Source organism: Melospiza melodia, chromosome 1 (assembly GCF_035770615.1).
Source record: "Melospiza melodia melodia isolate bMelMel2 chromosome 1, bMelMel2.pri, whole genome shotgun sequence".
In the NCBI taxonomy this organism is placed as follows: Eukaryota; Metazoa; Chordata; class Aves; order Passeriformes; family Passerellidae; genus Melospiza; species Melospiza melodia.
The window spans coordinates 127,040,110-127,062,655 of record NC_086194.1 but is presented as its reverse complement, the minus strand read 5'-3'; the positions used below and the strand labels follow the sequence as shown (position 1 = coordinate 127,062,655).

General features: G+C 39.2%; 1 protein-coding gene across 3 annotated transcripts in view; it reads right to left on the bottom strand.

Moving 5' to 3' along the window:
- LAMA3 (laminin subunit alpha 3) overlaps positions 1-22,546 on the bottom strand; it is a 109,562-nt gene that overhangs the window by 8,334 nt on the left and 78,682 nt on the right. For all 3 annotated transcript variants that reach the window (XR_010029309.1, XM_063167542.1, XM_063167549.1), the window contains exons 45-68: positions 20,367-20,417; positions 19,841-19,992; positions 19,187-19,297; positions 18,983-19,094; positions 18,221-18,388; positions 16,923-17,119; positions 16,017-16,133; positions 15,359-15,510; positions 13,918-14,059; positions 13,230-13,329; positions 12,733-12,849; positions 12,470-12,649; positions 10,640-10,782; positions 9,410-9,583; positions 8,139-8,290; positions 7,882-8,044; positions 7,269-7,402; positions 6,631-6,778; positions 5,677-5,796; positions 4,643-4,767; positions 4,167-4,287; positions 2,886-3,026; positions 2,017-2,147; positions 1,680-1,814 (exon numbers count right to left, since the gene is read on the bottom strand). Coding sequence is in view for 2 of the 3 variants with exons in the window: in XM_063167542.1 (XP_063023612.1) it covers positions 1,680-1,814; positions 2,017-2,147; positions 2,886-3,026; positions 4,167-4,287; positions 4,643-4,767; positions 5,677-5,796; positions 6,631-6,778; positions 7,269-7,402; positions 7,882-8,044; positions 8,139-8,290; positions 9,410-9,583; positions 10,640-10,782; positions 12,470-12,649; positions 12,733-12,849; positions 13,230-13,329; positions 13,918-14,059; positions 15,359-15,510; positions 16,017-16,133; positions 16,923-17,119; positions 18,221-18,388; positions 18,983-19,094; positions 19,187-19,297; positions 19,841-19,992; positions 20,367-20,417 (3,286 nt within the window). In the remaining variant the exon portion in view is untranslated. The remainder of the gene's footprint in view (positions 1-1,679; positions 1,815-2,016; positions 2,148-2,885; positions 3,027-4,166; positions 4,288-4,642; positions 4,768-5,676; positions 5,797-6,630; positions 6,779-7,268; positions 7,403-7,881; positions 8,045-8,138; positions 8,291-9,409; positions 9,584-10,639; positions 10,783-12,469; positions 12,650-12,732; positions 12,850-13,229; positions 13,330-13,917; positions 14,060-15,358; positions 15,511-16,016; positions 16,134-16,922; positions 17,120-18,220; positions 18,389-18,982; positions 19,095-19,186; positions 19,298-19,840; positions 19,993-20,366; positions 20,418-22,546) is intronic.

Sequence of the window (22,546 nt, the reverse complement as noted above, 5' to 3'; positions counted from 1 at the left end):
TGTTCTGATGAGTTTTGTCAAGGGACAAAGCCGGTCACAATTTCACATGTAACTCTAGTATTAACCAAATTATCAGGAAGACTTTCAAAGCTAATTTACCCTGTGTATAAGGAATAATATTAAAGCAATACTATGATTTTCTAAGTTGTACAAAGCATCTCTAATCAGTAAATTACAAAATCTTTACAGCTACAAAGAAGCTACAAAGCTCCTTTCTTGTGGTTTTCTATGAGAAGAGTGGTAGAAGAGTCCACTTTCTATAGAAGAGTGGACCTGAACTTCTTGAATGCTGGTCATTCTCCATTCACTCCACCAGACCAGCTATAGTATTTATTCTTCATCTATTTTGGCACAAAAACTTTCCCACTTTGTTTTCTGACGGGAAATTTAATATATAGGTTACTTCTGATGCCTTTTCCTGGTCTTAAAAAAATTGAGAGCCAAACAAGGTTAAGGGATAAGGGGTTTTTTACCTCGGTATTTTAATAAGGACCCTTACGCTGCACCACTTCACCAACGTGGAACGACAATGCACACACATGATAAAATCACATATACAATTCACAGACCTTACAAATTGGGATATCTAACAAGGATACCCCAATGGGAGGCTTGGTGAATAGTGTGATATTCCCCCATCCAAGGAATTCCCCCTGGATGGGCAGAATCATAGTTGACAGGATATGTTCTAGAGGGGGCCTTGGTTCCTCAAGACAGTGTAGGGCTTTCCAGCCTCCTATGAGGCCTTTAGGATGTTTGGTCTCCTGGCTTAACAGACTACCAGGGCTATGCTGAGTTATCAGAATTAAGGAATTACAAATATGCATGCTAGAAGTACTGAGGATACATAAAAGGTATATAAAAGAAAAGGGGAAAAATCATCTTGACATCACTTGATTGCCTTGCAGTGCTTTAAATGAAGCCATAATTTGAGCAGCCTGGTCTTGTGGAAGGTGTCCCTGCCCATTGCAGAGGGCTAAAACTAGAGCATCTTTAAAGGTGCCTTCCAGCCCTTCTCATTCTGTGGTGGTATGACAATTGAATTAAAATACACTATTTTTGAAAACTCTACACATGTAGAAATACTCATCAAAACTTAGCTAACACAAAGCCCCACTGGGATATGAGTTATGGCTCATAGAATGCTTGTCTTCTAGAAATACATTAATGGATATTTTTTCTCCTAAATTTTGGCTGTAAGGTGTCTCTAATAATCAGACAAACACATGAAAAGAAGAGACAGCTTAAATAAGGCAGATGATTTCTACACATATGGTCTCACTTGTTTGTGTAACTGTTTTGATTCTGTCAGTAGCTTTGCTCCTTTCACCACCTGGTTCCCTGGGGAGCTATAACAAGACAATTTAGCAAATCTTTTTGGATGCCTTATTGGGACATATCCAATTCACTCTGCAGAGTTCATTCTTTGGCTAAAAGACTGCTAAACAGGTATGATTGAAACTAAAATTCCTTTACATCTGAACAGCAGATGTAATTGTAACTGGATCCCATGTATAATATACCTGAATGAAAGAGTATTTGAGGGCAGCAAAGTTATGCATTCATGAAGGCTTCACACATGTAGAAGAAAAGCATTTTAGCAAAATATAATTTTAATATGATTTAAGAAGAAGAACAGGCCACAATACATGAAAAGTAATTCTTTCTAGGCCAAATACCTTTCAATAAAGATGTTTGAGATGCAACCTTCAAAATTATTTCCACCAAATTTTATAGGTCTGTTTGATTCCTGTGAGTTTGATGACCTGGGAGAGTCAACTGCTTTTGAATCATCATCAACCATCAAATGTACTCTGAAAAAAGTGAAAGAAAATAAGCATGCTATATAAAGAAATAATTAGGAAACGAAATTAAATATATATATATATACATAAGAACCATTTGACAGACGTGTTTCTGTCATTTTAAGCTGTTTATCCAAAGAATTAGTCTCCCAAAATTTGAATTTCTTTTCTCCAACCACTACATAAGATCTAGATGAAGAACTGGACTCACCTGTTGCCTGTTTTCATTACTGTCACATAATGCATTGAGCCATCTTCATATTTCTTTTCCAGTTTAATGTCCTTATCTCGTATCTTTGCAGTTACTGAGCCAGGACTCAGAAAGATGGAAAGAACATCAGGCTACAAAAGAACCCCACAAAATGATCAGCTAAATAAATGCAAAAGCCTTTAGTTCTTGCTACTGCCATTAATACAGCTCTCAGTGGGTGCCAGTAGACAACACATTTTCTTACACTAGACCTGCATTTCTCAGTCATCTAGTACCAGATGCATACCAAGTTCTGCATGATGAGCATAGCTTCCATTACAAAATACCTCTGCACTCTGAATAGCAAACATTTATTTAAAATACTTGTTTATGTTTACAAAAAGCAGAGGAGCCAGTTATCCACTTATCAAATACCTGGTGTACACTCACTTCTTAGCTCTTTCAGCCAGCCAGAATGAGTTCTACTTAAACCTCCCTGCTTTCTGAGGGATCATAGTCAGAACCAATCCCTCTCCTCTGCCTATTTGGACATAGAAACATTTCTGTGTGGGCAGAGTGCCATTTTTCCCTGAGAAAATTTATAGCCAATTAAGCAACAATTTTCTTGCTGGGATGTTGGTGTCAGGTGTGTGAGCAACTCTGCAGAAGGCTCTAGTTCAAAGCTCTGTTACTCATCAAACTGCTTGCTAGCCATGTGAAGAAATTGCCAGAATGCATTTCTCTGACCTATGACATGAACAATGCCACACTCAAAAAAGGCATTTCTTACCTTAAAATACAGGAATTTACATGAGACTTATGACCCAAACTGAAATGACTGATTCAGAGATAAAACCCATCACATATGCTAAGTTGAATGTGTTTCATACCCGTAGATTGTAATTTAAGAGTGTTCCAGTAGAAGCTGTTGTCTGAAAGCCAAAGCCAACTTGGAAATCCTCTGGAAATGGGAAATTTGCTGCACTCAGGCTCAGTGTCCCATCCTTGGAGAAAGCTGCAGATCTGACAAGCTGAAAGAGAGAAAATAATGATTTCAGTGATTTTTCCTTTTAATCAGAAGAAATGTCAATATGAGACAACAGCTGCCCCACTCAACATAATTGTGATCAGCTCCAGTCAAAACCAAGCACAAGGCAAACCTCAAAAACCATTATTTCAGTACAGAACAGACTGTCAGAGTTGGCTTCACCAGCATTAACTATGATCTAAGAAACTCTCCAAAAAGAGAGAGGAGGCTTGCTGAGAATAATGAGCTGCTCATCTCTAGCTATGGTGGCTTTGAAAGTTTGCACGTTTGAGGACACAAAATTGAGTAGCTGGAGGAATAGTTCACAACTATGAAGCTGTGCAGATGAGCTACATAATTGAAACTGTGTGAGTCACTGGACACTTTTTAATACATGAAAAGTTTTGCAGATGCAGAGAACGAAGATTAGATTCTCTGCAAAGATAGTCTGTGAAGAAATCGCTTTGTGAAAGATTTAGATGCCACAAGTAAAAGAAAATAAGCACAAACTTTCCGTGCAATACTGTAGTAAAAAGGGCAAATGAGATCATGCACCATGTAAGCAGCAGTAAGTAGAAACAGAAAGATTGTTTTAATCTCTCCATGCAGCACTAGTTAAGCCAGCACCAAAATGTCATGTTGTCCTATTTTTAAAAGAACATGGCAAAACTCAAGGCTGCACAGAAAATAATTACAAAACAATCAGATGAGTGGAGTCTTAGAATGTGAGAATTTGATGGAAGAGCCTGTTAAGATCTTTCAAGAAAAAAAGGCTGAGAGGTCATTTAATTAGGAAGCGTAAACACCATGGCAGGAGGAAAGATGCAGAGTAGATGTGAAAGACAAGAATTCCAGCCTAATCAATAACAGCAACTGGAAGCCAACAAGCTTACATGGTAAATATGAATACTTAATTGTAAACAGTATTAAATAAGAGGGTGGACTATGTGCTGTAAGAAGCTATCACAATAGGGCTGGTGTCTCTTTTATTTCTGCATCTTCACACCCAATCCAGGTTCTTTCACTGCCATCACATATTAACCAAATATAATTTTTGATCTTAGCAAAACATAATGGGCCAGGATTTATAGACAAACCAGCCTGTGAACTCCAGCAGAAGTTTTTGAGGAGATTTATTAGTTACCTTCCAGTCATCTGAACATTTCTTGCTGACACCAAAAGTCTTATCAAAAACAACAGACGCAGTGCTTGGGTTTTTCACATTCTTCATGCAGCCCCGGAATGGAGGTGTGGATATATTAAAGCTGGTTTCAGAGAGGAGAAGGAAAAAGAGTTCAGTAGCCTGGCATTTCAAAGCACACACCACTATAGTAACCTAGAAATGCTGACAATATAAGAAATAGAAAAAGAGAACAAGAGCAAACTTTCTTGTGTATACATTCTCATACTAATGAAGTCCAATTTTAGGAGGAACTACAACTAAGATCTCACCAAAAATTAGCCAAAATTCACAGATTATGATCATGTATTATACACTTTGGTTTTCATCTATCACATTAGATAGTCTATACAGAGCATGAAAGATATTGTGTAAGGAAAGAGTTTAGATAGTGTTTCCCTACAAAGCCTGTATATTACAGTTCTTTTATAGTTACTCACCGTTCCCGTAGAAGAGATGGAACTCCACCTAGGTAGTACTCAGTGAAACTGAAGACTTGTATGTTGGCTCTAATACCAGGACTGACATACACAACTTTGTTTCTTCGGTCAAACACCAAATTAATCTGAAATACACGAATAATGAGACCCACTTCACTTGGCAGAAATAAAAATAATTTACCTGGTTAAAAGAACCCCCACAGAGTAGGACACAGTGATGTTTTTTTTCCCCCCTCTTTTTTACTAGTGACTTAAATCAAGGATAACTGCAGTAGTTCAAAGGTACTTTGCAAGCTTTGGGCATTTAATCAAAGCAAGGAAAATGTTCAACTCTCCAATACAAGGTGAGGTTTTATTTTCATCTCAAAGACTGCCCTAAAAACACACCTCCCCTAAGATTCAGATACTGTCTTGTCTTTATAGCTCAAGATTCAGAAGCTGGTGCCTGAAACAAAAGTTAAGTCAGCCAGCTGGCCCAAGGTAACTTAACCCAGTAAAGCATACAGATTTCTTGCAGCAGACCCTTCAGTTTACACTATTTAGTTGGAAATATATTAAGGGGAAAGGGAGAACTAATCGACAAGGAAATCAAAGGTTTTTAACGATGTCTTTATGATTTCACTCTGGTAGTGCTACAAAAGAGCTGGACTGAAGCTAAGGAGACAAGCAACAACAAAGACTGCAAAACAGTAATCTCTAAAAATATCAGCCCATCCTGAAGAAATAAACCCTTAGGTGGTGAAAACACTAATCTAAGAATAAAACTAATGCAAACAATTGCATTGAACACAACTATCGTTATGTAAAGCATTGCTCTGAAAATTTTTCCTTTGGTGGTTTCACTGTTAAAACTTAATTATTCATATTAAAGTAGGTCAAGAGAAAGATTCATTTTCACATATCCAAACTAGTGCCCAGTGACTTGATTTCCTCACACAAAAGGAAAACTCCACAACTAAACTTTACAACGGGACAGTTTCAGTTAAAGTGTATTTTTACAAATAATGATCCCTTGATTCTTTAAAATTACATACTTGTTGATATGTTCCATCATTTACAGCTTTTCTGGCTTCTACTTCTTCTGGAGTTTCAGAGTCAAGCTTGTATCTAAAAACTATATGACCATTTCTAATAAGCACACTGATGAACTGATCCTGCAATAAATAAAAAAACATCAACATAATTAAACTGCCATAATTTCAGATATATATTTCACTGTCATATGAATAATTTTAATGAAGCTATCTAGTTGCTTCTAGAAAGCTTTTTGGGGAAAGGATAAAACAAAGCCTAAAACTTATACTAATCAATCATAATTACTTTAAACCATTATAAACAGATCTGCTATCAGCTCCAAATCTCTGAAGGACTTTGTGTAATTTCAAATGTCTACTGACTTTTTACAGCATTGAAAAATTATCCAGAATATGTCCCAGTGATTGCAAATACACCCACAAGATTATTAGATAAGTAGCAGCACTGTGGTTTTGAGCATCTTTACAGGTGTAAGTCATCATATCCCTTCTATATTCCTTCTTACTCTGTTTCCACACATATCTAGATTTGGGAAGAGCGCACTTCCAATTTTGAAGGATTTCAATATTCCAACGTTGGTTTGATCCATATTGCATTCCTCCCTTCCTGCCCCCGGTTCTGAATTCTCTGCATGACCTACTGGAGGAGCTTCTTGGAATGATTTTTTACTCAGCCTTGACAAAGTGAGTATTTGGCAACCATGGTAGAATCATTGAATACCTCAAGCTGGAAGGGACCCATAAGTCCAACTCCCTGTTTCTTGCAAAGCTACCTAAGACTAAACCATATGACATTAAACATACAGCAATATTTACTAATTTCCCACACAGATGAAAATAACACTTCTAGGACATTTCCTTACAGTTATTACTATATCTAACATGTTCTTTAATAAGCATGATTTTTGAGATGTTCTTGCACTACAGAACAGACAGAAGCATTCCACACATTACCCCATTTGCTGCAAAGAACACGATGCCTTCATCTGCAGTTGTCTGAATTGCCTGCTCGTACCGTACTCGTTCCGCAACTCTTTCTCCTATTGTGATACTGGCATAACCAGTGCCCTCAAAATAGCTTTGGTCAGTCTCCTCTTTATACCTGTAATAATTCAATGTCAGAGGAGTGAATGTATGTCAGCACAAACTTCTACCACTTGGACTTACTGCCATTATAATTTTAAAAAAGCTTAAGTTAAAGAATTTGGTATAGGGCCAAATTCTGATCTAGCCCAAGTAGAGAGAAAACCTTCCACTGGATTCTATCAGATTCATAAATGGTCTTTAGAGAGGAAATCATTAATGACTGTATTTTTTTAACTTAATGTAATATTTACTTTAAAAAGCAAATGAACACCTTAGTCTACAAATTGGGTCTGGATTTTATAACACTTAAATTTAAACAGATTGAGATTGCCATAGATGTGAATCATGTCATTACTGAGGATTTTTTCTAAGAAATGTAATAATGACCAAGAGTTAGAAAAAAATCACCAATTTAGCTACAGTGGTTATTCTTCTGGATATGAAAGACAAGAATTCATAATGATAAAATCACAGAACTGTGAAACACTTCTGTGTTCATATCACACCTTCTGCAGGGTTGCACTTCAGTGGTGTTGAGATTAAAAGTCCTCTTGAAGTTGTAAAGGCTGATAATACGCTCATTTAGGCTGTTTAGCTCAATGCAGCCTTCATAGCGAGGATAGTTGAGATTATCTGGAGGCTGCAAAACAGTGCCATTAAAACCACTTCATCAACATCAGCTAACAAAATTTTACATTGCTATCTAACTGCTAAGACTTATTTCAAATATTAAGACACAGAATATGACATTCTAAATATGTAAAAAAAGATACTACATGCTTGTAAATAATATCCAAATAATCTGATACAACCCTAGGTGTACTGCAGCACAATTTAAAGTAGAGTCACATGGACTGGGAGCAGTATTTAGCAGGGCTGGACAGGTTTCATGCTTTCCTTGGCAATGAAATATCATCATGCTCCCTTCTTTGAGCTCTAGTATAGTACAAGCCAGGCAGATTCTGTAGGAAGTAGCATCTCCTTGCAATTCATCTATTCCTACTGACAAAGGTAAACTTTTACACATGCTTTTGAATGACTGCTAGGTCCCATGTTTACTTGTAGGAGCAATGGAATGATTAACACAAAATCTCTTTAAAACACTAAGAAACTCTGTACCCTAAAATCTGGTGGGTATCCTCCAACATAAAAGACAACACTGCTGGGATCAAGATTGAGGAGCATGTCACTGTCTCCGCTGCTTGCACTCCTAAGGCTTTCATCATCTGGAGAAATTGATGTTGCTGCTTTGATGTACTTCAGCTTTGCATACTGGTAAATCCTAAAACCAAAACAGGCAGAATATCACATCACACTCATAAAAGATGTCATTAGCAGGTTTTCAAGAAGATTGTTGTACACTGTGGGTCTTATACCTTTCAAATGTAACTTGATCCATGACAGCTTCCTCAGTGCTGCTTTCAGTCACCAGTGACTGCACTCTCACTTCTCCATCACCACCTCCCAGGTTATAGACACAAGTAAGGTAACCATCTTTCACAGCCATACCAATGTAGTCCTTGGAAGCCTAAAAATAGCAAGTAAATAATAATTAATAAATGATTAATCATAATTAAGGTAAAATACAGCAGCACTTCCTCAGAGACATCATCATGCTGTGCATGAGTCATAAGAAATCCACCCACCTAATGATGAGAATTAAGTTTATCAGTTCTGGGAAGAAAAAACCGTAAGCCTATATGTTGCACTAATTCAATGAATACATTCATAAATTAACTGAAAAGTCATGTGTGACTTTTTACTTTTGTAACAACAGTATCTAAAATATTTTTCTCACTTGTAACATCTCCCAGCTAAAGCTATGAAAACATGACACCTTTACTAAGAATTAGACTCAACACCTGTGACATAAAAAAGGCATTCAGAACAACACTCAGGGAAGGACAATGGTTCCTGCTGAGGTGACTGGGAGCATTTTCCCCAAAAAGTCACATTTTATTTGTTCAAGAGACTGTATTTCAGAAGTAACCATTAAAATGCTTGCAACAGATATCCTGGCTAGTTATTCGGAGGATAAAAAGATGAAATCTAGTGCAGAACAAGTACCTCTAAACAGCTTTCTGTGTAAGCACAAGGCCTACTACAGATACAGCTGCTGTCAAATAACAGGACTAGAAATCACATGCAGGAATTTTTTAAAATGTTTGACGGTGATTGAGCAAACCTGAATGCACAAGCAGGTCTGCCTTATTCTGCATATTCAGAAGACAAAAAATTAAGAGCTGAGGGGTTGAATTTTAAAACTGGAATGATCACTTTTTTATTCAAAAGAGAAACTCAGTGACTTATACTGTGAAAAGAGGCAAAGCTCTGAGGCAGGAGTTGGGCTGAGTTTGTGCTGACTGCTGCAGAAACTGACAGCTCTGATAAGAATGTGTGATGGCATCCATGATGGAGAAGTAACTTCCAAAGGAGCAAAAGAGCAAAGCATCAAAGGACAAGGCTCAGCCACTTGTTAGTTACTTTGCTAGGGAAGGAATGAAAATAACACTTCTACCATAACTTAAAAGCAATTTTAAATGCCAAGAGTAGCTACAATCTTCAATCAGAACAGATCACTTCCCATCCTTCTCTCAAAACATGATATCTGGTCTTAAAATCAGATTAAATATCAAAATATACCTACATTTTTATTACCCAGGTACAGGACAAACCTATTTGCCCTCTGCTGGGTGTCTGATCTTTTCTTAGGTATTTGGATGAACAAGGAAAGTGAAGTATAGCCCTTTAGATCTTCAAGGTTGCTTGGAGGTCGAACCTCTACCCCAGAGCTGCCATTGAACCTCATGGGAATAGCAACCTGTTAAGAAAACCAAAGTTGAGTATGTTACAATTGACTGTTGCTACCACTCCTGTTTCACTGGTGAGTTTAATTGCAAAGTAACCCATTACACATCCTAGTCATGTCTCAACAATTAATTACCACAGATTTGGACTCTGATCCTACCAAACAAAATAATTAGGAAGCAGAGGGGATAATGCAGTAGTCTGTATTATCAATACTTAACACAGCACTTTTTTGTTCCAGGCATCAGTTAATCAACCCTTACTGTGCCTCTGTCAAGTAACTGTTACCTTCAATACACAGACAGGGAAGGATGTGCCCTGCAGCTCTGAGCAAGTCTATGAATTATTCAGATGTCTACAAACACATCCTGGTGCTTCACTTAGCTGGACTTGACTGTCTGTTGGGAATTACAATGCACCTCTGATATCATAAAGACACATCCTATTCCAGCTAAATACACCATGATCACTGATTCCTCTTATTCACTGTAGCTCTAGGCTATTTGTGATGATCTCAGGGATGGTTCTTAGTATACCTGAGACCACACTATCACTTCAGCAACTACAGCAGTTCCTTAAACGAGAAAGGGCAGTCTAATAAAGTGCCAGTAGCCAATTTCTAACATTTTGGAGCAGCTGGCAATGAGAGCACAGGGCTGCACAACTTCTTTGGCAGCATCAGCTTTCAGTTGACCATGCACTGAAAGGGTGGAGAGCCCTGTCTCTAAGCAGCAGAGCCAACTCTGTCCCTCTGCCAAAGCCACCACAATATACCTTGCAAGGCAAGAGGCTGCTCTGTACAATTAAGTATTATGGAGATGCCCTGGGGAAAAACAAACTAATGGGAGAAAGATGTAGCAGGATGCTACTGCATCCTGTGATTTTTATGTATGAATTATTATGCTTCTCATCACCACAGTTACTTCAGTTGCTGGGTAGTGCTGTTGAATTAAACTTATGTCTGGTCTTTCACACACATTGAAATAAAATTATTTAGAAAGAGGAATGAAAGTAGTGTTGTGTACCCAAACCACTGAGGTCAAGCACGATTGCAATGCTCAGGACAGACCTTATTTGCAGCATCTCTTGCCTGCTGAATCAGCTCTCTTATGCGATTTATGTTCTCAGAGATGTTGCTGATTGGCATCAGCTGTTGGTTGATACTCTTGATCTTGCTGAACAGATCTGGCAGCTGGTTTGTCAAATTTTTTACTGCAATGAAAGAAAGCAAATAGTTGATATTAAAAAGGAGGAGGAAAACAAGATGCAAAAATATGGAATCACTACACAATTATCAGAAAATTGTGGACTGGTCCTACAATATTAGGAAGCTCTCACTAAAAGTAGCAGTTTATACAGAGGTATTGTACTCCTGAAATTTTTGGCCAAAGGTATTTTCAGAAGCAGTCAGAATCAGCATTTCCAAAAATGTTTCAGGTAAAGGTCCAGAAAAAAGTATTGAATAGAACAATGATGTGGTTGCTGACATCATTCCCCAGTGGCTGTGGATGCTAGGGGAGAATGAGAATAAAGGAGAACAGATAGGACTCAGGCTCGCAGCATCTCCTACTGTCAGAGTGAATAATGAGGTAGGCAGACTGCTGGCCTGACTGAGTAGGGCATGAATTTCATTCTTGTGTCAAGGTTGCTAATCAGCACAGTTTAGTAGTGTCTTACACTATCTGGCCAGGTTTATTTTAGAGAAAAGAAAATATGATGAGTATTTCAACTTTCATTATAATAGGAAACAATTTCTCATCTCCAACCCAATGATGCAGAAGGCAAATAAAATGAAATCCAGACCTTTTGTTTTTCTAAATATGACTTATAAACTAGTTTTGTAACTGCAGAGATGACTTACATGTAATACCATGCAGGACTAGCTCTTGTATTTATATTATTTAAAATGTTTTCCTCTTACTTGATTTTATCAGATAAAGCTGCTGAAAAGATGTCAAATGAAGTTGTTTGGGCATGTGACTGTCCCTTATTTTGTATTCAGCACTTGCACTGTGCAATCCTTTTCATTAATTTCAGTTAACAGACATGTAGCCTAAGGTAATAGTCTAGGGCCCTTCTCTAGCCAATGCAGCAGAAAATCACATAATAACAGAGTAGCTGAGGTTGGAAGAAACCTCTGGAGGTCAGTGTCCAACCTCTGTGTTCAAGCAGGGCCACCTAGGTCCAGTAGCCCAGAACTTGTCTCGGCAGGCTTCTGAATATTCCTGAGGATGAGACTACACAACCTCTCTGGACAACCTGTGCCAGCACTCAGTCACCCTCACAGTAAAAGCACTGTTTTGTCTCGTTCAGAGGGAATCTCCTGTGTTTAAACCTTTTACCCCAGGGGCACATTGCAGGCTCACCTTCAACTTCATGCCACCAAGACCCTGAGGTCTTTTCCTACAAAGCTTTTTTCCAGCTTGGCCACCTGCTCAGCCTATAATGGTAAATGGGTTTATTTCTCCTCAGGTCCAGGACTTCTTGCTGGAGGAGGTTCAAGAGGTTCCTGGCAGTTTATTTCCACAGCCTGTTGAGGTTTGTCTGGATGGCAGCATGACCCTCTGGTCTATCAGCCACTCCTTCCAGTTCAGTGTCAGGAGCAAATGTACTGAGGCACACTCTGCCTCATCATCCAGATCATTAATAAAGATGTTGAACTGGATCAGACCCAGTTCAAATCTTTAGAGATCAGTCATGGCACTAGCTTTCAACACATACCACAGAATGGCCTGAGTCACTTCCTGCTGTGCCTGTCCCTTTCTACTGGCCATAAAAGAAGTTCAGAACACCAGCTTAGGGTACGTGCCTAACACTTGAGTTATTACACCTCCTGCTGCAAACTGGCCATGTTCACCCTTACAGTGATTTGGCAGGTCCCTCACAGCACCTGCAATACCTGAATTGTTTGCCTCCATCAGTGCTTTATTGAAGCTGGCACTCTGTGTGCTTCCATAGTTACTCTTAATTCTTTCTACTTCTGCTTCAATTGGGACCAGTTCACCCAACACACTGTTGGTGACAGAGTTGGCATCTTCTGCCATGCTTCTTGCACTGGTGATGATGCTGTCAATGTCATCTGAAACAGACAGAAATGAACATGCAAATTCTTACAGTAACAGATAAAAGGGGCAGGCCAGAAGTGATCCATACGTAACAAACCTCTGTTTATCCCATCGAGATTGTTTTGAGCAGTGACAAGATCAACTTTCAGTGTATTTGTCTTTCCATCAGCAACATCAAGTCTTTGTTTTAGGTCTTCCAGCTTAGGACCAATAGCTGCAAAACAGTGAAAGCCCCGTGAGAATTCCAAAGCAAAATATCAATTTTCTGTTGGACAGATGGTGTTGCAGCACTCGTCTATACTCTTACACAGCTCATGCTGCCACTGAGCATTGAGTCCACTGCAAAACAAGCACAAGGCAAAGAATTTGCTGGACAGGAGGACTGCAAAGGTGTGTAGCATAACAGAAGCCAGAAATCTACTTTCTTGCCCTTTTGCCATGGGAAATAACTATGACAAAAAGTCCCACTGTAATGGAACTCGCATTTTTTCATCGAACAAGTGCTGAAGGGCTTTGCTGAGATGTGAATTTGTGGTTCAAGGAAAGTTTCTCATGCTGTGCCAATATTTCTAGTAACACCTTCTTTCTTAGTACCTTGCAATGTCCTTTTAGTCTCCTGTGCTTGATCCATGAGTGCACTGCTCTCAGTTTTTAACCTTGCAGCTTTTCCTGATAGGTCTTCTCTCTTCACAGCCTGACAACAGAACCATGGTACTGTAAGATAACTTGATAATTGCATTAAAATTTAAAGAGTAAAAGAGAGAGCCCAATCCAATTTAAAGAACTCCACTGAGATCGCATCTGAAGAACATAACCTTTAGCAACAACTACCCAGGTTAATTCAAGCATACTACAACCTTGGTCTTTAGCAATCTTCAGACAGATTTTAAGGCATTAGGAGGAAATTACCAGCATACAGCTTTTGGATGTTATATCTCTGCTGAAAAGCTTGTGGGTATTAGTAATACAGAGTAAAAGAAGGCCTGAAATCACCTGCAGTGATTACCAGGCTTGCCTTGTAAGATCTCTTTATTTTGCACTGAAAGCAACAGTCAGTACTCATATGGGCAGTCCCATCAGAAAGGCTGTAATTGGCCTGGTTAGTGCTGAGCCAAGACTAATTAATCAACATGCAGAACTGCAACTCATACAAAAGGTCACAGAAAAATAAAGCATGCCAAGACACACACGTGTTTGATTTTGGGGCTTCTGAGATAGTTAAAGAAAACAGACCCCTGGTAGTAACAAGTTTACTGTGATTTGGCCACTTACTGATACTTACCGATAAAGCTGAGTCAGCTGCTTTCCCAGCTTGGTTGGCTGCCTCCTCTGCTGCCTTGATGGCACCAATAATATTGTCATAAGCACTAGAAGCTTCCACAGCACAGCCTACCAGCTCGTCCCTCCTGGCACTGTTCTTTATCCTGTGGGAAACAGGGTGAAAAATGCAGCCTTCTTCCAAGGCTGTGAGAGGGATTCCAATCAGATCTGAACTCGGTATTTTCTAAGTAACACCAACACGGAAAATTATTTTCAATTAGATCTGTGACTTCATTCTACAAAAAATGTCAAATTTGGAGATAGATCAACATGGAAAGACTCTTCAGAAGACAGGATAAGTTCAGGCATATGGAAAAGCACAGCTGTGAGACTCCAAAGCAGCCTTCAAATGATTAAGATGGAGAGAATTCACCAAAGCATATGGGCAATAGTAAGGCACCTCAATACCAGCCCTCCAAATACCATTCAGTTAAGAGGAATTCAGAGAACTGTAGATGTCAGATCATCGAGCAAGACCTTCTGTGTTTTCCCCAAGAGCTAGCACAGCAGCTCTGGAATCAGAAATAACAGACAAAAATCTCTTCTACCCACTCCCTGTGAACTATACAACTGTCTAGTACTAGCTGCCTTGTATTTGTGAGAACAGTGCCTTCTTAATTGAAAAAAAATCACACTGAAAACTAACAAAAATAGTAATGAAAATGTGTTTTTTTACCCAAGAATTTTCCAGCTGTTAGGTAATTTGGAATTTAACTTTCTGAGACTTTGCAGTTGGTGCAATGACAAAATGCAAACAACTTGTACAGAGAAAAGTAAACCAGGATTTAACTTTTTTCATTTTGCTCTGATGGATCACAGAAGGCCTCCAAAACCCCTTTCATAATTCCAGTGCAAAGTACAAATAATGGAGAGACACATTTGATTCCTATCAAGTTTATAATATTTTTGCCTTTCTAGAAGATTCCTTGAAGGATGAGAAAACCAATGGAGGTCTTTTTCTCCACAGTGCTGAGCAGGCATGTCTGAAGACTTCCAAGACAGCCATTTATTCAAATTATTTGCCTCAATTCTTTGATACCATATAAGCATCCCTGAGTATGAGTACCTGAAATAACTCAACAAAAAATATGCTAAACATCTTCCCACTCTGTACTTGAGGATTTTCTCTTGCTAGTAAGATATTAATGAAGTGTTAGTACAGTAGTATAAAACAGTATTATGTGAGTTCACACTTCTAGGGGGATACAACCAGGAAAAAACCAGGAAGATGTAGTTTTTGGAGAAAAAGAAAACTTCTGTACATCATGAAGAAGCAGAAAGAGACCAACTTAATTTCTCTCTAGTTTTGCAAACAGTTAGAAAAGCAAGTGAAATTACAGATTATTACAACCACTTTTTTTGTTCTCTACAAGAATTACTCATTTACAGGAATGGCAACATACTCTTCCAGTTGTTTTGCCAAATCTTGCAAAGATTTGGCATGTTCCTCGGCCCTCACCACCAGTGGTTCTTTGCTTGCTGATGAGATATTTGCCACTTTTTCATTCATGTCCTTCCTTGCTCCATCCAGCTGAGCAGCCAGGCTTTCATATTCCTATGTTTTTTAAAAGATAGGATTTTATTTGTATTTGTACATGTTTCATTTTGTTCGTGTATACTTCAATGTTAAAGATACCTTGCACCTGAGGAGACCAAAGGGAAAAACATTCCCTTCCAACTTGTTCTGCAGGTTACTGGAGTCATTACATTATGCTTCCAGACCCATTACATAAAAGCTGAGTCAGAGCAAAGACCCTTCTAGCCTTCTATCTTGCCCCTCTGACAGTGGCTAAAAGCAATTAACCAGAAAGAAAGACAAGAATAACACAATTGCTTATGGCACTTCTCACAGATGTTCTCCCAAATTCTGATATCTGCAGCTCAGTGTCTTCCTCAGACACATCACAGCCCTCAACAAGCTTCTCTTACAGAAACCTGTGCAGGCAGGCAGACTCCTTATGCATCCAGCATGGGCTGTGGGATCCTTCCTTTCTTGACGGGCTCAGATAAGCCTCATCTCCATGAAGATATTGGGTTTTTTTACCTTCTCTTAAACTTTACCTCTTTGCTCTTTTGCCATAATCCAAGTACGCTCTTAGCTTGTGTCAGGGAAGACCGGGCTGAGCTCAGAATATCCAGGACACCATCCTGTTGCACATTTGTCTCCTCAATCCGTTTCTGAGGAAAAATGAGAAGTTGAACAACACGTGATTGAGTTATGAAAAGGGGCAGGAAAAGCCATATCTTGAAACCGAAATTAAAAAAACCAAACCAAAACAACAAACCCAAACCTAATCTAGCTGGCAGTAGGATTTACCAAGGGTTTACATGAGTGTGCTAAATTCATGTACCCTCATGAGTTTAGCACACTCATCTTTTCATCAGATGAGTGTGCTAAACCAGTGATATATTTCAACAAGGCCACAATTAAGAGAATAGTACAAGAAATAAGTGCAGCATGAACTTATTTCTTGTAGTATTTTACCAGCTCTAAAATTCAAATACTGCTCAGTAATAACAGCTGTTCCTTGTCCTGATGAGACCTCAGAAGCTGTTATGTGGAACACTAATCCCAAGTAATTTAACAGTATTGCACCCATTTTTGCTCCCATCTTTCATGGCTATTAAAGCTAAACACTTTCAAGAACTTACTATGAAAAGTACATCAGCATCAGGAATTTGGTCTAGAAAAGGAAACAAAAGCACTAGTGGCAGCTGGAAAGAAGTGCTGGGCAGAGACTGTCCTTCCCTGCTCTCATCAGGGCCATGTCTTGGTCACACAAAGAGACCATAAGAAGCAGTACACACATTTACACCTGTCCACACACCCATTAGAACATGGAAAGAGATCCCGAAGGAAGTCTATAAAGAATTAGTGCTGCTTGGCTTTGTGAGGTCAAAAGCAGCAACCAAAACCACTTCTTATCTTCTGAGGTTTAATTTTTTTCTCCTGATGCCCAACATTACCTTAATGTCTTCTAACAGAACTGTGTTGTCTCTGTTTAAGCCTTCAGCCTGCTTGACTTGAGCCGTCGCATCGTTCAGAGCTTCACGAAGGTCAGTGATTTTGGATTCATATTCATTCAGTGCATCCCTCACAACTTTAATAAGCCCACGATTCTCTTGCTGGTGCTTCTGTAGTTCATTCTTAATACGTGCCAGTACTGCAGTAACAGGACCAGGACCAGGACGAAAAGTTTTGTTCAGAGAAGAAAGGGAACAGAACCAACTTTGTTAAAAATGCCTTGGCATTTGGGATTATAAAGCTATACTTGTGTGAACTGAGCATCTTGTGCAATGCTAATTTCAGTGCTACTATAGCAAAAATACTGTTCAGCATCTCGCTGGATCAAATCTGCTCACTAGTTTGCTGCGGCAGACATAGAACACAGATAAATGTTCTCTTAAGTAAGGAAAATACTAATTTTCTTTTTTATAGGAAAATAACATCATTTCATCAACAATTTAATCTACAATGTAAACATCTACAACTGCACTAGTTATCAAAGCCTCCTCTGTAATCCATGGAGAGATATGAGCACATTTAATTTCAGAGAATTTAGGAACACAAAAGATGTCAAATTAATCACACTCTTTAGCACACCCATTACACTGCTGACAAAATAGGATACAGAAGAGTCACTCAGAGGTAGGTATCCATGCTCAAGGTTGATGGAAATTAACTGTCACTCATATGGGTGACATTCACATTCCACATTCCTCCACTATGCTCCTTGGAGATAAGCCTGCAACTTTTCTTGATGTCTTCACTGTCTGGAACCAAGTTTCTGAATGTCCCAGTCAAACAGTTGCAGAGAACATGACAGGGAGTACAACTAGTGCAACTAGAACTCTTGAACTTCTTTGTCCTTGTATGACCTGGCCCTTAGACTACTCTAGCAGCTTCTGAAAATCTGTTGTTAAATTACACATGCAATTCCTCTAAAATAACTCTGTGTACCACTGCCTATCTCTTACCAAACACGGTTGCATAGGTTACCTCTTTATTTCACTGAGATTGATCTAGTTACAAAAGAAGGATCCACTGGGTTTCTTCCCCAGCTCAACCCATTTTCTTCCATGACACACTAAAAATGCCCTTAAATCCCCTCCAGAACAACCACTTTCCTGTTGACTAACAACAGCTTCAAATCTCAGGGATACGCTGCAAATGGCCCCTCCCTCTACTCCAACCCAATCAATAATTCTTCAGACTTAAGACTGATCTTTCCAGAAAGTCAGAAGCTGAGAGAAGCAGCACTCACAGTGCTGAGCTTCCGTCCTCTCCTTCTCTGCCTCAGCCTGCAGCTGGCCGAAGCTGCGGCTCCGCATCTCGGCCATCATGCGCTGGGCTTCGGCCAGCTCCTCAGAGGCATCTCCCAGGGGCAGGCTGTTCCCTCCTGCGTTTGTGCCAGCTACCTGTTCCAGGAGCACTGAAAAAAAGCACGGCCAAAGTTAAAAACAGGATGTGCTTAAGCCTATTCAAGATTCCCAAATGACAGGGCCAACATCTTCTCTGAGATGGATCTGCTTCGTTAATGAATTCAGGAATAGGCATGTCTTTTTTTTTCCTTAATGAAACTGATCCATTTTCCATTAATTCTATTAAGATTAAAAGTATCCCATGACTCACAATCAGAGAGAGCAAGATGGCATTGGCCTTGAAATTCATCCCAAACAACCAAGTTCACAGCAATAATTTTAAGCTTCTGACTTTAAAGAGCCCATGATAACAACCCAAAACAAAGTTAGACTTAAAATACTCTTCAAGCCTAGGATAGTCCAATTTGTTGCTTGAAATGTCTCTGTAGTGAAGCTTCTCTGTCCCTTTTCCCTTCATAGGGAAGGTAGGGTCCTAAACTAACCTTATATATTAGAGTTCTAACAGGACGAGTAAATATTACAGCTGTGACTAAATTCTGATTTACAAAGTTGTTTTCTAAGAAACCTTCTGCAGAATTAAGAATATTGTAAATAAGCTGAAAAGACGCTATAAAACAAAACACGAGTTAGAAATTATTTTTTACCTTGTATATTGTTGACCACTACTTGTATTTGTGAAACCAAATCCTTTCCTTTCTGATGAGTTTGGCCAAAATTGTCAAATAATCTCTCAGCTTCTTTGTAGTTCATTTCAGCCTAGCAAGGAAAAAAACTATTAAAGTATCTGGATACAGCATGCTAACACATAGTCAGGAGACATGTACATTTAAATTGATTTGGTAAGTCACCTTTTCCTGGAGAGCATTTACATCACGATTAAGTTTAACGAATTCTGTCTCCAACTCATCCACCTTAGAGCCTTGATTATGAACAACAGAACGGTAATTGTTCAATAAGACCTGAAAAGAAAGGAAAAAATTAATCCAATAAGTCACCCGCTGCACACTAGACAAAAAGCAAAAATGTCACTGGATTAAATCTTTACCCAAGGTAAATAAAATAATTACTGATATGAAAACCAAACAATTCCTTTCCAAAACCTGAGGGTTTTATCTGGGAGTATAGCAACTGCTATTCCAACCAAAGAACCTTTTTTTAGAATGAATTTTGGTAACAGCAAGAGGAATGTTGGGGGTTTTCGATAATGCAGTGACATGAAGTGCTTGAAAATGACATAGCTAGAGGGACACCTCAGAGGCGTAACTTCCAAGGTGAGCAGGCCTCAGAAAAAGCAGAGATACTGATTCTGTTTCACAGCATGACATGGAAAACACAGCTACTTTCTAACAGGTGAAGAAGCCCAGTGCAGCCAGCACCTGGTAGGTGGAATCCAGGGTTGATGTATGCCTTGTTGCAAGTGACAAAACTATGGCAAAGGTTCCTGGGTTCATTACCTATCAATTTAATCTGAAACTCACTTTTCTGTGTTTCTGTGTGCCTACCTTTAAGTCCTTGATGCGTGTTTCCAGGTCTCTCATCTGCTCCAGAGTGTGGGTACTTGCATGGACATTTTGCAGCTGAGACTTGATGAGCTGAAGCTCGTCACCTATTGTGCTCAAATCCTTCAGCAGTGTAATCACACAGCTGTCACAGGCTGGAGGGAGCAGTGGAAATCAATACATATCCTTGATATTTTACACAGAGAACATTTCACAGAACACATTAGTAATGATGGAAAAGCTCTGAAGTTTGTCACCTGGTGTAGTCAGAAGAACAAAGGCAAAACAAAGCCTACAGCATTAAGGAAAGTGACTTAAGTCAAAAGTAAGGAGGAGATTCCATTTACACCTGACTAGATGTGCATCACTTTAATCATTTTTCTAAGTACCTGGGTGAATATTTGCTTTTAAAACATTCATTACAGGATATCTCAGCCCTTTTAAAACTATGTCACCCTTAAAAGAGTCAGCAGTATGTATTCAGAGCCAGTTGAAAGTGATCCAACTGCAATTCTATTTTATCACTTACCGTCACAATCTTCATTGGGATCCACATCTTTTGGTTCATTATTGAAACATTCTGAAATCACAAGAAGGTCATTAGTAACCCAAGTCTCCTTATGGAAATACTATTGTATTTTTTCCCCTCACTTTTCATGTTTGGCAGCCATTAAAAGGTGATGCTGCCCTTTCATAAATCCATATCCACTGTGAATGAGCTGAAATGCTCAGAAGGCTTGAGCATGCTAGAACATTCAACTCCCACCAATGCCTTGATGAAAGCAACACCTTTTCCATCCCTCAAAGGAAACCTATTGTAACCCCACAATATATGCTATTTGGATAGGAGCAGGAGACCCTCTCAAATATATTGCTAGAATTTGCCTAGAATAACCAGGATTGGAGAGAAGATTATATTGTTAAAGCACTTTATCAAGGACATAGGTTCAAACCCCTTTGTCTACTTCAGTATCCAGGTTCACACTACAGGTTCTGATTCCCCAAAGAATGTCTTACCCAGAAGGAGCTGGGAAATATTTATGGCCTTCCTTCAGGCCTGCCACGGCTTGCAAGATTAAGGTATTAATCAAGCTTGAGAAAAATCCACAGCGTGTGTACATGGATGGAGGCATTGTATGTAGGACAAGGCATGCAGCTTGGACCACAGATGCAGGTCACATATAACAAACATTGCCTTCAGACTTTCCAAAAAGCCAGCACAGATGATTTCCTGTCCAATGCACTCTTTTATTTGGTTTTTACAAACCTTGTTATAAGAAGCTTAACAGTCTCCAGGTGCATGTTGAGTAACATCCTAGGATACTAACTTCTAGGATGCAGGAGAGAAACTGGCTCCTAAAAATGTCATCATATAGGACAGGAATCTCCCCATCTTGATGCCCAAGTTCCTTTTACAGGCTTGGTCCCACTGCTAAGCTGTCATCTCCTCTTGAAAATGAAAAGGGCCATGCATCTTGGTCAAAGATTGAACCTGATAATCTTGAAAGTCTTTTTCCAACCTTAATGATTCTATGCCTTTTACTCTAAGGGGAAAGGATGCACTCAGTATAGGCTGCCACTGTCAAGAGTCATCAACAGCCTGCAGCTTGTGAGAGGATACAGTGATAAAATTGGACCTGAACTTTACCAGCAGCATGAAACAGCCTGGAACAAACCGCCTAGCTGTGCCATTTCCTTTGGCACTTGCACATTAAGTCATTGGGAAGTTAAACGAGGTTAGTAGTGATTACTGCTGCCAGAAGGAGACAAATCATAAAGGATGTGTTTTTAAGAGCATGAAGGAAATTCCTCCAAAATTCAGACATCCCTGCAGTTCTGCTGTTGTGTAGTTCAGCTAACAGCAAGCACATTTTAGCTGTCACCATGAAGTATTAATTAAATAAAACTATCATTACAGCTTGCGCACCAACAACATCAGCCAAGAAACGGTGAAGTGCTGGCCAAGCGCCAAACATCATGCAAAGGGAACCTGCTACAACATGCTGTGCCAATGATCACAGAGGGGCTTATTCCTAATGCAGAGAAAGGGACTAATGCTGATCAGGAGGTGTACTAGGAGGAAAACAAACTGGCTTGTTGAATATTGCCCTATGGATTAGTTGTCCTGGCAAACTGCTGCTTCAAAAAAGAAAGGAATGATAAAACATCAAACACTGCTTGGATTTGTTCCATACAAGGTATAATAGAGATGTATTACTTCAATGATTAAATATGAAATGAGAACAAGCTATTGAAAAATTGCACCAGCTGCCAACAGCAGTTCACATCACCTGCTGTTTCTGATTTCTGTGGCCAAGAACAGACAATGGGTTCCTTGCAGTTACTAGATTGCAGGATGAACAGCAGTGCAGAGAAATTAAGAGTACAGAAATATTTGGAGCTATTAGTTGGAAACTTTGCTAACATATGAGGAAGAAAATCTGTCTACAGGGAAGGAAAAGTGAAATGTTATTGGTGAATGAAAATATGGGAGAATCAAGGACATTTCAGGAGCAGTGGCCTCTGTATTTCTGAATATAAAAGAGTATCCTAAGAGACTGAGGTGAATCAAGGTAAAGACATTCTGAGGAATGTAAGATCAGGCTCTTTATTTCAGAATTCTAATAGATAAAGCAAACCTATGCCCATGGCATTATGTAAGAGCTTACTAGTAGTGAAGTACATGTGGGAAATCATTACTGTTTTAGC